This window comes from Diplotaxodon limnothrissa, linkage group LG20 (assembly GCF_057381915.1).
Source record: "Diplotaxodon limnothrissa isolate DT_005_m linkage group LG20, D_limnothrissa_male_GT1.1, whole genome shotgun sequence".
NCBI lineage: Eukaryota > Metazoa > Chordata > Actinopteri > Cichliformes > Cichlidae > Diplotaxodon > Diplotaxodon limnothrissa.
The window spans coordinates 10,533,898-10,547,873 of NC_140615.1; the positions used below are offsets into that span (position 1 = coordinate 10,533,898).

At 43.4% G+C, this 13,976-nt stretch overlaps 1 protein-coding gene across 1 annotated transcript in view; it reads left to right on the forward strand.

Annotated features, from left to right (window-relative positions):
• Positions 1 to 13,976, forward strand: part of mtcl2 (microtubule crosslinking factor 2) — an 83,487-nt gene that overhangs the window by 52,324 nt on the left and 17,187 nt on the right. The window contains exons 5-10 of the mRNA XM_085344279.1: positions 2,484 to 2,546; positions 5,024 to 5,191; positions 5,318 to 5,471; positions 6,424 to 6,994; positions 11,789 to 12,089; positions 12,401 to 12,622. Of these exons, the coding sequence (XP_085200405.1) occupies positions 2,484 to 2,546; positions 5,024 to 5,191; positions 5,318 to 5,471; positions 6,424 to 6,994; positions 11,789 to 12,089; positions 12,401 to 12,622 (1,479 nt within the window). The remainder of the gene's footprint in view (positions 1 to 2,483; positions 2,547 to 5,023; positions 5,192 to 5,317; positions 5,472 to 6,423; positions 6,995 to 11,788; positions 12,090 to 12,400; positions 12,623 to 13,976) is intronic.

Consider the following 13,976-nt stretch of genomic DNA (forward strand, 5'->3'; position numbering starts at 1 on the left):
GTAATCAATGATGTGTCTCTAAAAGTCTCTAACATCAAAATGTCATTTTGCCTCCCATGTGGGAACAGCAGCCCCTTTTATTTGTCTGGTATAAGAGAAATCCATATCAGAACTCAGCTAGAAGCCAGCTTTAAGTGGCCGTTTACAGAACTGCACTTTTTGGCCCTTTTCCTCATTGGTCTCACTTTTTAACTCGGGAGATTGCTGCTCACCTTTCCTCAGAAAAGGTTTGAGGAACTATTCATTTGCTGCATTTTCAACTCCAATGACAATTTGTCAGACAGAGCAGCGTTTGCTGTTGCTGGAAATTCGTGGATCGCAGTGATTGCTGCCCAGCTGAAAACCTGATCCAACAGTTCTGACATCTGTTCAACCTCCAGCCATAATCAATGGTTCCATTATCAGGCAGGCCTATCGATCAGTGAGTTCAGAGCTTTTAACCACTGTTTGCACTCGATAATAAAATGGTTATAAAATGGGTTGGGAGAGTAAAATAGGACATGGAAAGATGAAAAATTAAAAATCAGGAAATAGCCCAACGAATGATGAGTCGATCATTTGGAAGAAATAAAAGAGCAGAATGCATAAAAAAAACAGAAAGAAGTGAGACAGATAGATAAATGTCCTTCAGTCTGATGCTTCGCTGCAGTACACCTGGTTATAAGATAACATATTTTGAAATTTCCTCCACTTGATAGTGTCCGCGGAGCATTTTAATAATTCACTTAAAGCCTGGTCATTTGGGGGAAAATTAAAAACACACTGTAGATCTAAAAAATGACCCAAGCAGTAGCATTTGTTTATATATTTATGTCGTCCTTTATCACCTTTTTGTTCTATTCATCCCTCCGTTTCTTTCTTTTGTTGTCGGCAGTTCTCATTGCAGAGTAGCTTGTTTCCATGGAAACGGAGTGAGCCAGATGAGCTTGGCTGCTTGCACTGCAGCGTCTGTCCTGTGTGTACATGTGTATGTGTGATGATTGGCTGTAAAGAGAGGGAAGGATGATGATTTATGATAGTCTGATGCACTGGGAAGATAGTTGGACAAACAGTGGATGATGTGTCTGTGTGTCTCTTTATTCTAGCACTTGTACCTCCACCTCACAGCTGTAATTCCACGCTCTTATCAGTGTTGATTCAAGTCTCCACAGAAATGATACACATCACCACTGCAGTGACATCCAAAGCTTAGCCCAAGAGGGAGAGGAAGTGTGTCATATGAAAGAGTGTGTTTGGAATTTCATATTTCTGTGTGTGTGTGTGTGTGTGTGTGTGTGTGTGTGTGTGTGTGTGTGTGTGTGTGTGTGTGTGTGTGTGTGTGGCTTATAAGGTTCTAGAATGATGTTCAGTGGCAGATTAAGGCTCAGATTTGCTGCTGTACATACAATATTGTATTGTTTGTAAGATAATAAGATGACAAGAAAAGAGCTGCTCAAACAAAGATGGTCTGGATATTTTACCACTTACAGGTACACATCAAGCACAGACAGATAAGAAAAGCATTTAATGACTCTGGTGTGCCCATTCATGGCAGTCACGATGAAATTTAAAAAAATAGGTTTTGAGTATTTTAAATATATTTTTCTAATTCTAATGCAGGCCTAAATCTGCCAAAAAGCAGATTTGTATCCAATGTAGCCAATGTCTCATCATCCATTACCTTTTGTACTTTTGAAGATACAACGTCAATGTTTGTGCTGACACCGTTTTTTAAAAAACCAGGAATGACTAATGTCCTTATCCGGTCCACAAGTCTGATTTTGCTCTTTATGTGTGTAAAAAGGGCTTTTTCTCTGTTGTTGCCTTTCACACTTTAAGTCCTTGACATTTATACATTGTGACTGCTCTTGTAGTAGTAGAGAAAACCCAATTTGTTCTACCCATGCATCTTTTTGTGGCAGCAATCTCAGTCCTACCTTTAAGCCTCAATAAACTCTGAATTGGTTTTAAAAGAAAGGAAAAAAATCATTTGAAAGGAAAACTACACTGCACTATGCTGTAAATGGAATTTTTAATGTCTCTAACTTGGATGTTTTGACATAGGAATCTGAAGAGATTGATTTTGTACAGCTTAAACAAACACAACAGGACATGGTAATTAGTGGACCTAAAAGATGCTCGCAGTCCAATGTGGTCACGTTTGGTCGAAGCCAGGGTAGCTGTTTTTCTGGTATTTATGTTTAATTTAAGGATTTAAGTCTCCAGACTGCGGCTTCATGCAGTTACACTGACTTAAATCTGTTATTTAGTGATATTAAAGTGCAAAAGAACCCAAAAATGACGTCCCATTTGCTGCACAAAACAATCCTAATCTGTTTTTGTCTTGATGCTGACAGTTGAGATTACCACTTTTTGATGGCCCTAAGTCCCTGCTCTCTCCTCTTCATTTCAGCCTGAGTCCGTTCTTCATTTTATTGAAACAGTTCACAGTCGATATGGTGTCAAGACTTACTAATGAGGCTCTGTGTGTGTCTTTGTTTCAGAACTCCCAGAAGAAACGAGGAGCACGACCCAACAACAAACCTGACAAAAAGCTCGCCGCACAGGTAAGAACCAAGCACGCACACGTCTGTGTTTTCCTCCAGAAGGTTTAACAAATCAATACGAGACACAATGTGTTGCAGCTTGGGACACTTATAGCAGGAGAGCAAGTGGCATGAGAAGTTACGTCTGTAGGTTTCAGGGACGGAGGGAAACCTTTACAGAACTATACCACTCTTTGCGAACACAGAGTATAACTCCTCCAAAAGCATCTGCAAGGCTGTGATATAATACAACTTTCTTTAATAGATAAACACTCATTCAGGATATTTCTATTTCTTACAGCGAAGCTCCATTCCTGCCTGTCCAGATATCCACAGCTAACGATAACAGCTAAAGATATGAAATATAGATATTAAACTGTATCATATTGTGGTGTAGCTTTTAGTGTCAGCATCGCCGCAGGCAACTGTCACCTCTCTGGGAATGTAATCACATGTGCTGCAGGTGGGCTATGACTGTTATTAGCCCTGATCAAGCAGGAAAAACAGAACAGCGCTGAAATAATTATGAAAAGCTGCCCTCCATGAACGTTCCCAGACATAAATCATACCCTGCACTAGAATATGATATTGTAAAGTGTAACATGCATATGGAACATGCCATGAGGAGTTGTTATGGTCTCATTTTTATGATGACTAATTTTTATGTGGTTAATAATTGAAAACAGGCAAACAAATAAATTTGAATGCGGATATTTTAGTCACCACTAGAAAAACCCTAACATCTCCTCCGTACGTCTTATTATTTGTTTCAGTCCAAACCTTCACTTGTGTTTTAAGCTTCAGAATAGACGCTGAATGTGTCAAGTTAGGAAACTTCTCATCCTTTCTGTGTTTTGGCCTTACAACTCATGACTTTGTTGTTTGCGCGTCTCTGCTTATTTTGAGCGATTTCCTCTGGGGATCACACTCTTAGCTATCCAAACGGTCTGCTTGCAGTTTGAAGCAGACAGATCAGCAGTTCCCTTCTTCCTTCTCATCTTTACTCTTCTCCATCTTGTCCTGCAGGTGTTTGTACTTCCTGTAATCCTTATCTACTCAGTTCTTGTTTGCTTGGGGAATACAGCTCAAGTCTCAAGATTACACTTTCAGTCTCTCCTTCCTTTTGATTCTGTAGCTTTTTCCTCCACTGTTTTTGAGTCGATCCCCCCTCATTAATCTTCTGAGTCATTAGAAGAGTTTAAACACCGCCCAAAGAATGTGAAAACAGGGACTAAAGAAGTAAGTGGTGTAGGAGCTCAGGTTTTACACAAGAACAAACTACACAGATGCAGAATAAAAACTCAGCAGGCTAACAAATCACCACAGAAGGTGTTTGCAGTGAAGGTAATTATCTACACCGCCATCTCTCTGGCTGCTAACACAAGCCGGGCCCGGGCTCCCATTCCAAGCCACATACCATAAATGGCTGTAAATTCGCCGGCCCTCGTCGAGCTTAATGTGGTTGGAATCGCTCCACAGGCCGTAAAACAAATACAACCACGGAGCTGCATCTGAGGAATGGCTGCACGGGGTCACCTCAGGTCGACAAGGCTTAGTACTGAGTTTAGGATAACAGCACAGGAAAATTGAATCAGGTTATTATACAGCACTTGTGGTTTTATATAGTTATTTTGAGAGACTATAAAGACCTTGAAAAAGGGACCATAATGTTTCACCATTAGCCAGCATGGCCTTAATGTTGCACTGTCTTGTTTAGTTTTTTTCTTTTTTACCAGCAAGCTGACAGAAATACAGAGCCCAAGATATTAAACTTATCAACATCAGAATATAAACCAGTCCTCAGATGATTCACCTTAACCTCTAATGTCATCCACGTCTCAGTCTGGATGGAGCTAAAGGTTGCATTCTGTTCATGAAGTGATCTGACCGGTTCTCTTGTTGTGTGTCTGAGTGTGTCTGCAGCTTTGACTTTGTGTGTGTCACTTCGTTCAGCTCTGTATAACCTCTGTCAAAGCTCGACTGTCTGTCGTCGTTACTCACTGAACCTTATCTACTCTTTTTTTCTCTCATTTACTTGTCTTCATTCACTTTTCCATTAAAGTTTTTGCATAAATTATACTAATGGAGCATTATTTAATTATCTTTTCGTTATCATGTATTTATTGTAACACATATAACACAGCTTAATAACAGCTAATTATATTTTTATGACTTTCTAATCATATGATGGACTGCCGTTGCATTTTTACAATTACACTGAAAGGTCTGAGGGTGACTCTCAATTATATCTTAGACCCAAACAACCGGTGCCTTTATTAAATGTATGTGATTTAATTATTTTCATCATTTGGTCATATGCACTTTTGAATCTGAATTAATTTTTATTTTTAATGCAGATGATTCGATACTCAAATGACGACACAGCCCTCTGACATTTCCATAATGCGCTTGTATGCATTTTGGTGTCTTTGTGATGCAGCACTTTTTATAGCATCGTCACCTTTGTGCTCTCTTTTCGTCTTGTCCCGTCGCTGCAGGAGGACAGTTCAGACCTGAAATGTCAACTCCACTTTGCCAAAGAGGAATCAGCCCTGATGTGCAAGAAGCTGACCAAACTGGTGAAGGACAGCGAGGCCATGAAGGAGGAGCTGGCCAAGTACAGGTCGCTCTACGGAGACATCAATGCCTCCCTCACTGTGGAGGAGGTGAGGAAACGATGGGGCTCCTTGACAATTTGCTACAGAGACATTTGAGCCAGTTTGCATTATCTAAAATTAAAGCATGAAGAATTAGGAGGTGAATTACTTTTCTCTGCTCATCTCATCTGTAAGGTTGCTGACTCCCCCCACACCCGTGAGGCAGAAATCAGAGTCCACCTAAAGCTGGTCGAGGAGGAGGCTAACCTACTGAGTCGACGCATTGTGGAGCTGGAGGTGGAGAACAGGGGGCTACGGGCTGAGATGGACGACATGAAGGGCCCGCAAGGTGGTTTGTCTCATCGTTTAATTATTCTGTGGTCCATTTTTCATCTGATCTTCCACCTGCTTGGAGGTGGAGATTATCTTAAATCAGCAGGAAACATTTTGTATTTAGAAATCTTACATAGGAAGTGGCTAGATTAGGAAAAAGACATATGCTGGTATGCTGGCTCCTTTCAGTAAATAATGACCTTATATATACTTGTGTCTGTCACATATTGCATAACATTAGCTGAGGCATGCCAAGCCAGATACATGAGCTGATGTTAGCTGATCTCAGTGCTGGCCCACTTCAGTTGTAAACTTTGTAGATATCCAAGCCTCTTTGCAACCCACCTGCACTTTAGCTGCTCCTTGTGAAGGTGTATCTGACTTAAACAACATCATGGGTTTGGTTTTTTTTTGCCTTTTACCTGGTCTGTTTTGTACTCTGGGCTCTCCGTGCTGCTCTCCCTGCCTCAGGCTTTAAATGTATGTGCACAGAAGGGCAGGAAGGTATGCTTTCCCTTAGGCTTTCAAGGGCAGACAGAGCCATACTGCTCATATAAAATACTGCAGATGGATATAACGTTTTCTTTACTGAAGTTGAAAAACTGGATACTAAAGTGATTAAATTCCTGACTAAAGTAAGGAAGATTTTTGTAAAAGCCAACCCAGTGACCTAAAAGCTCAGGCTTATATGTATATTAGGTCCTTAGCTTCTTTATTTTAATTTTTTTCTTTTCATTTTATATTGTTAAATTGCTTTTGAGACTGTTTTGTAAATTCAGTGATTTTGCTGCTGGGATGATAAGATTGATATGTCCTTGTTAGCTGTGTAGTAAAGATGAGGCTAGAGTCAGTAGCCAGTTAGTATACAGTGCAAAGACTCAAGGAAGATACCAAAAGTATGTTATTATTTTTTTTAATTTTTGCCCTTGTTTGTTTTAGCATCTAACTTTCATTGCTTTTCCCCTTAGATGGTCCTCAAGAGCTCAGTGGTGTTGGCGGCGGTCTTGGGGCAGCGCTTGGCCTCACAGCAGGGGCCATGGTGCTTGGCGGCGGGGCTTCATCTGAAAACGTCATGGAGCTCCAGAGACACCTGCAGTTTGTGGAGGAAGAGGCAGAGCTGCTGAGGAGGTCTCTCATTGAGATGGAGGAACAAAATAAACTTCTGATGAACGAGATAAACCGCTATAAATCTGAGCTCCCGCCTCCTGCATCCGCGCTGTCGTCCAACTCATTAATGTCGCTGACAGACGGGATGCTCAACGACAGTCCGGTGCACACGTTACAGGAAGGGTCGGTGCTTATCAGCACTGACACCCCGACTCAGGAGGAGGAGCTCCGACTGGCGACGCTTCAGATTGGAGAACTAAGCGGGAAGGTGAAGAAGCTTCAGTATGAGAATCGCGTGCTTCTGTCCAACCTACAGCGCTGTGATCTGGCTTCCTATCACTCTCCCACCTCTTCATCCTCCTCCTCTTCATTAAGACTGGCTCTGGAGACAGATGCAGAGGCTGGAGACTCAGCTGAGTGCCTCCCCAGCAGGTAATTTCATATTTTCTCTTTTCCTGTTCGGTTTTCAACATTTTTGGGTGGAACTGAGTGGAACTCAAAAATGATCAAGAGAAAGTCACCATCAAAAACCAGATTTGTCATAATACAGCCATCAAACTGGGCCTCAGTCTGATAACAAGACTTAGGCCCCATCCCAGCCTCCACACTTACAGTGGGGCAAAAAAGTATTTAGTCAGCCACCGATTGTGCAAGTTCCCCCACCTAAAATGATGACAGAGGTCAGTAATTTGCACCAGAGGTACACTTCAACTGTGAGAGACAGAATGTGAAAAAAAAAATCCATGAATCCACATGGTAGGATTTGTAAAGAATTTATTCGTAAATTAGGGTGGAAAATAAGTATTTGGTCACCTCAAACAAGGAAAATGTCTGGCTCTCACAGACCTGTAACGTCTTCTGTAAGAAGCTTTTCTGTCCCCCACTCGTTACCTGTATGAATGGCACCTGTTTGAACTCATCATCTGTATAAAAGACACCTGTCCACAGCCTCAAACAGTCAGACTCCAAACTCCGCCATGGCCAAGACCAAAGAGCTTTCGAAGGACACCAGGAAAAGTATTGTAGACCTGCACCAGACTGGGAAGAGTGAATCTACAATAGGCAAGCAGCTTGGTGTGAAAAAATCAACTGTGGGAGCAATCATCAGAAAATGGAAGACATACAAGACCACTGATAATCTCCCTCGATCTGGGGCTCCACGCAAGATCTCATCCCGTGGGGTCAAAATGATCATGAGAACGGTGAGCAAAGATCCCAGAACCACACGGGGGGACCTGGTGAATGACCTGCAGAGAGCTGGGACCAAAGTAACAAAGGTCACCATCAGTAACACACTACAACGGCAGGGAATCAAATCCCGCAGTGCCAGACGTGTTCCGCTGCTGAAGCCAGTGCATGTCCAGGCCCGTCTGAAGTTTGCCAGAGAGCACATGGATGATACAGCAGAGGATTGGGAGAATGTCGTGTGGTCAGATGAAACCAAAGTAGAACTTTTTGGTATAAACTCAACTCGTCGTGTTTGGAGGAAGAAGAATACTGAGTTGCATCCCAAGAACACCATACCTACTGTGAAGCATGGGGGTGGAAACATCATGCTATGGGGCTGTTTTTCTGCCAAGGGGACAGGACGACTGATCCGTGTTAAGGACAGAATGAATGGGGCCATGTATCGTGAGATTTTGAGCCAAAACCTCCTTCCATCAGTGAGAACTTTGAGGATGAAACGAGGCTGGGTCTTCCAACATAACAATGATCCAAAACACACCGCCCGGGCAACAAAGGAGTGGCTCCGTAAGAAGCATTTGAAAGTCCTGGAGTGGCCTAGCCAGTCTCCAGACCTCAACCCCATAGAAAATCTGTGGCGGGAGTTGAAAGTCCGTGTTGCTCGGCGACAGCCCCAAAACATCACTGCTCTCGAGAAGATCTGCATGGAGGAATGGGCCAAAATACCAGCTACTGTGTGTGCAAACCTGGTAAAGACCTATAGTAAACGTTTGACCTCTGTTATTGACAACAAAGGTTATGTTACAAAGTATTGAGTTGTATTTTTGTTATTGACCAAATACTTATTTTCCACCCTGGTTTACGAATAAATTCTTTACAAATCCTACCATGTGGATTCATGGATTTTTTTTTCACATTCTGTATCTCACAGTTGAAGTGTACCTCTGGTGCAAATTACTGACCTCTGTCATCATTTTAGGTGGGGGAACTTGCACAATCGGTGGCTGACTAAATACTTTTTTGCCCCACTGTACAGATTCACAGATTTTGAGTCACGTTTTCTTTCAATTGTGAGGTCTCCCTCCCTCTTCCCGCTCCACCACAACCACCCACACATGCAGGGCCTTGGAGTAGGGGTATGTCACCAGGGTGCAGAGGAGGCTACCCCCCCCCCCCTGTCCCCTTCTGGCTGCCTCTGCCTTAATTTTATCCCACAACTTAGACATTCACATTACTCACACTCTCATTACACATACATATAGGATCTTGGGGGTGGGCACGATACACGGAGTCCAAAGTACCATCAGGGTGTACACCCCACCCCTGGCATCGTTGCCCACCTCTCAATTTTAAATACACGTAGACATTGAGGGCTAGCAGGAGGGACCATGCGCTTACCTGCTGCTCTCTGGCAGGTAGCTCCATGCCCTCCTGGGTTTTAAATGCACCTTAGAACACATATGCATCAACATTACAATGAGCGGGTGGAGGGAGGTTCGGAGTCTTCTCTCACCCCCGTTCTCTGCGACCTGCTGGAGCAGGGGGGCTAGGAGGAGGAGTTGGCCGTCCGACTGCGGTCTGGAGTGTGGAGCCTTCCTGCTGCTGCGGAGTCGGGGCGGTCTGCCTCCCCCACCGCAGGGAAAAGGGAAACACCACCTGGGTCTGGGTGCAGTTCCCCCCTCCAGGGGCGGGGGCACCTAGACCCGGTTTGTAGAGTACGCTTGGGGAGTGTGATCGTGTGTACAACGTCTCTTTATGTCTGTCTCCACGTTGGTTGAGTGTGGAGTAAGTGCATATGAGAGCATGAGGGTGGGAATGGATGTTTGTATCTGTGTGTGCCTGTATGTCTGTGTCTATATGTCAGGTTGGGTGTCAGGCGCCACCTCTCTGGGGACATCTCAGGCCCTCCAAGGTTTGGAGGCCTATCTCCCCCTACCACCACTTCCCCTGCCAGTGGCGGACCCCCTCAGACATCGGTGCGTTGGTGGTTCTTTGTGTCCGGGGATGGGCGTCCAGGTACACACCGGCTCACTCCTTGGCGGCCGCTTATCGGGGCCTGGAGCCTGGGGCTCGCTCGGGCCACTTCGGAGGTGGGGTGCCCCCGGCCTCTCGGCCTGGGGCTCGGTCACTCAGGCGCAGCTGGCTGCCGGCGGAGCTCACGGGCGCGTCACTGCAACTCCCCCTGGCTTCTGCTCCGCGGCTGCTGAGTGAGCCCTCATCTGGGACTCTCCTCAGCTCTTTCCGGGACAGTGGCGCAGCTGCCCCTCTGTTGGTCTTCCTTGGTCTCTTGTGTTCTGGGGGCCTCTGGATGTCTGGAGTTTTGATCTCCTCCACACCTGCTTCACACCCTCTAGCAGATTATTACATGAAGGAACCTTTTAAAAAAACAAAAAACAAGCGCGTCCATGCTCACAGGTGTACACACGGGTGATCACACCCACAAACTACACCCTTTTTGGCTCCTACCTCAAAGCACACTGTGTTCTGTTGATCTTATGTGCTGCACAATAATGTTTAACATTTAGTATTTACTGTCATATTCCCATATATCATTGTGATGTTGTTTATTCTATTACTCTTGTTCTCTTCTGCTTGCTTTCTTTTTTCTTTCTCAGCAGGTGATCCAGGTGATTGATATATGCATTTTTTTTTCTCTGCCCGTTCTGTTGGTTTTTGTCTTTTGCCCTTCTCCCCCGTCCCTCTTCTCAGCTGTTTCTCTTTCCCTCTTTCTTTCTCCCCTTCTTTCCCCCAGTCAAGTCTGTCCCGTATTCAGTAAGTGAAAATAAAATAAACAATAAAAGGTGAATCAAATGGACCATTACGGCAAGGCTGGGATGGTCAATTTGGTAAAGTAAATCCGTTGGGCATCTTTCTTTGCCTTTAGACAACAATTCTGATGGCAAAAGAGCCAAACGGGACAGGCCAAAAAAAATAAAATAAAATAAAATAAAAAAAATAAAAAAAAATTGTGAGGTCTTAAGGGTGTCCCACTGTGAAAATAACATGCAAAAAAACTCTAAAGTTGACTTTTTGAGTCTTTTATTTAATTTCAGTAAATCTGCATTTCTGCAAATTTTACCTAAATGGAATTACACAAATTTCATAACATTGTGGCGAAACACGGGGTTCCTGATCGTAATTATAGACGAGCAGACATAATGATAAGGAAACGATCACAGGAGCAGCCATGTTGTTCAAGTAGAACTGGTGCATTAACTAAAAAATGTAAACGAAGAAAGTCTCACGCCTTCAATTATAAGAAACATGTTGTAACGTTGTTAAGGTAACATCATTGCAATATGTCTCAAAATGCTCTATTAATACTATTTGCAGGCTCATGAACTCACACACTGCGGCACTGCTGCTGCACACACAGGCGACGTCATTCAAACCTGTGAGGGTTTCGTGTTTTGGGCGTTGGGTGAACATTAGAACTGGACTTAAGAGACTTTATGTTTTGAGTTAAATGGTAGCTCATCTGAGCATGTGAAAAAGAATGTTTTTCATATGAGTACATAGAGTCCAGTGAAAAACTGTATAAGCTGCTATCATTCAGCAGCTTATACAACAGCTTTAATAGGAGTAACTTGAAGTCATCATTTTCTGTATGACTTCCTCAGTCTCTCATATCATTGTGGAGAAATTTTGACCCACTCTTCTTTATGATGTTGCTTCGGTTCATTGGGGTTTGCAGGCTTATTGCGCAGCTCTCCTAAGCTTTTTAATCAGGTTCACGTCCGTCTCTACTTTGATTGGACCATTGCAACACTTTAATTTGCTGCTGTTTTGGGGATTCCTGTCTGGTTGCATGAGTCGGTTTGGGCTGGGCTTTAGCTGACAGACAGACGGCTTCACATTAAGGCCCAACAGCCAAATCAAAACAGTGTTAATAAAGGAATCAGAACAATATTACAGGGATTGAAAGGGAAGCATTTATCCTGTAGGGAACATCAATATGTGTTGAAATATTTTGCAAAAAGTGCAAAATATATACACCACATATCAGCTATTAATACTAAAATCTTTTGGTTTTTCCATCAGTCCACCGCAGCGCAAGGAGCCGGTAGGGGGTGAGAATGACGCCCTTGAGATTAAGGAACAGAAAAAGAAGATTGAGGACAATGCTGACGCCACAACATCGCTGCCTGTGTGCCTGGGGCAGAAGGACCATGATGCCTTGCTAGCCATGAGGGACCAGGCTCGCTTGGTTTCTACAGCTATACAGCTCCTGACCTCCCCCGAGTCTAACTGCCTCTCTTCATCCCCATCCATCTTTCACAAGGTCTGCAACAGTGAGGCAGCAGAGCCGTGTGATCTGGAGAAACCGCAGCCTCACAGCCAGGTACGTGTCCTCTGTTTTGTCTCTTGTTGTTCTTCAGATTAAAAGACACAGCTTCTCAGTAAGTTCATGAGCATTTTAAATAGTGGCAAAGTGGAGCTTTTTGCATTTCTTTGATTCAGGGTTACTGCAAGAGTGTGAAACACTAGCCTAGGAGACAAATGTCTGCTTCATTCTCTCTGGAATTTTTTTGCTACTGGTCGTGCAGCCACCTGCAGATTAAGCCCTGCAGCTCATCGTTTATCAACTCTAGCCTGTCCCTCACACAGCCAGTAATGACTGTAGGATAAGTTCAGTTATTTCTGCGTCCTCAGATCTCAGGGCTGTCTGATCTGGCCGACCATCCTCTCGTTGGTGCTCTGACCAGCAGGCTTCAGGCCCTGCACAGCCAGCTTCAGTCCTTTGTGGAGAAAGTAGACAGCCTGGGTAGGACCCCAGCGGGTGGCAGGGACCTTGAGTTGGAAGGGGAGTCGCCTTGCACCTCCACCTCCTGCTCTGGAGACGGCCAGGATCCACAGAACAGGGTGGAGGAGAAGGTAAAAGAAAAGGAACACTCCCCTTTTCTCACTAATCATCACGCTTTTCTTTTATTCCGTATGTTTTTGTTTTTTCAAGCTTTTCTGTCATTTTTCTGTTCTAGTTTATTTCTCTGTTCTTTCAGTGCCTACTGTTAGTTTGGCTGACCAGCACTCCCAGTTCCATTTCAACATGCTGCTTTAGTTTCTCCTCACGGTGAAGAATGAGCTTTACACGGCACGCTCAAATCATCCCAAACGTTAAAATAAAATTTCATGTCTTTCTCTCTTATCATTTTAAATTAACTTCAGTAATTCAAGCCCTACAGATAAGGGGAAAAACAAAGATGTCTTGACTTTGATGCAATCAGATTTGAGCTGCCAGTGTAAGCCTCTCCACGTGATGTTATCCGTGTCCTCTGCATGCCGTTGAGTTGTCTCCTAACCTGTATTTAGCTGCTGCTTTAGGCCTCAAATGGAGCCTGTTTGATGCATGCATATAGTGACATTATTAAGCTTATATAAAGTTCTGTTTAATCAATATATACCAAATACACAGAGAGAAGCCAGAAGCTGACTATAGAATAATCATCTCTTAACAGAAAATTTTAAAAAAAACCAAAAATAGAATAATTGTGTGTGTTCTGTGTGTTTTAGTTGCTCTTCAGTTTATGACTTTATTTATATTAGTTTCTATTTACTGCACAGCGATCCATTTTTGTCACAAACACAAAATGCGGAGAACGAAAAACTCTGTGCTATTGAAATGATTAGGGACGATGTGAGAATCCAGGTTGTCCAAACTGATTTGTCGAAAGCAGCAGAAAGCCAAAGTGAAGCCGCTCTAAGAAGATTTCCAATCATGCTTCATTTGAAACGCTCCACTCGGAAGTTCTTGGCGCACAGTCAATTGTCACACACTGAGGATTTACTCTCAGCACCAAATGTATTTTCAACTATCAGATGGCCCATAAAAAGTCCAATATGGGATCCACGATTCTTTTAAAAAGTGCACTGGAATCAGTCGAGGCTATGGCTTTACTCGGCTGACTTGTCCTAATGTGATGAGTCGTTTTTATTTTCCCGCCATCAACTGTTGGGAATACATTTTAAAATTACATAAAATCTGATGAGACTCAAACAGTAATGTTGGGGTGGGAGGGTGGGTCAGGGGTAAATTCTACCACTGCATTACCATTTTTTCCCCCATTTGTTTAAAATTCAAGTCTTTCGTAACTTAATAGCAGACAAAATATGGAGACCTCTGGAATGTTTTGTTGTGCCTTCATGGAGAGAAATTTGTATCGACTCTGATCTGATCGAGGTGTTGCTTGGAAGCCACTGTGATGAAATTCTACGTAGTTTTAAGTGAAAC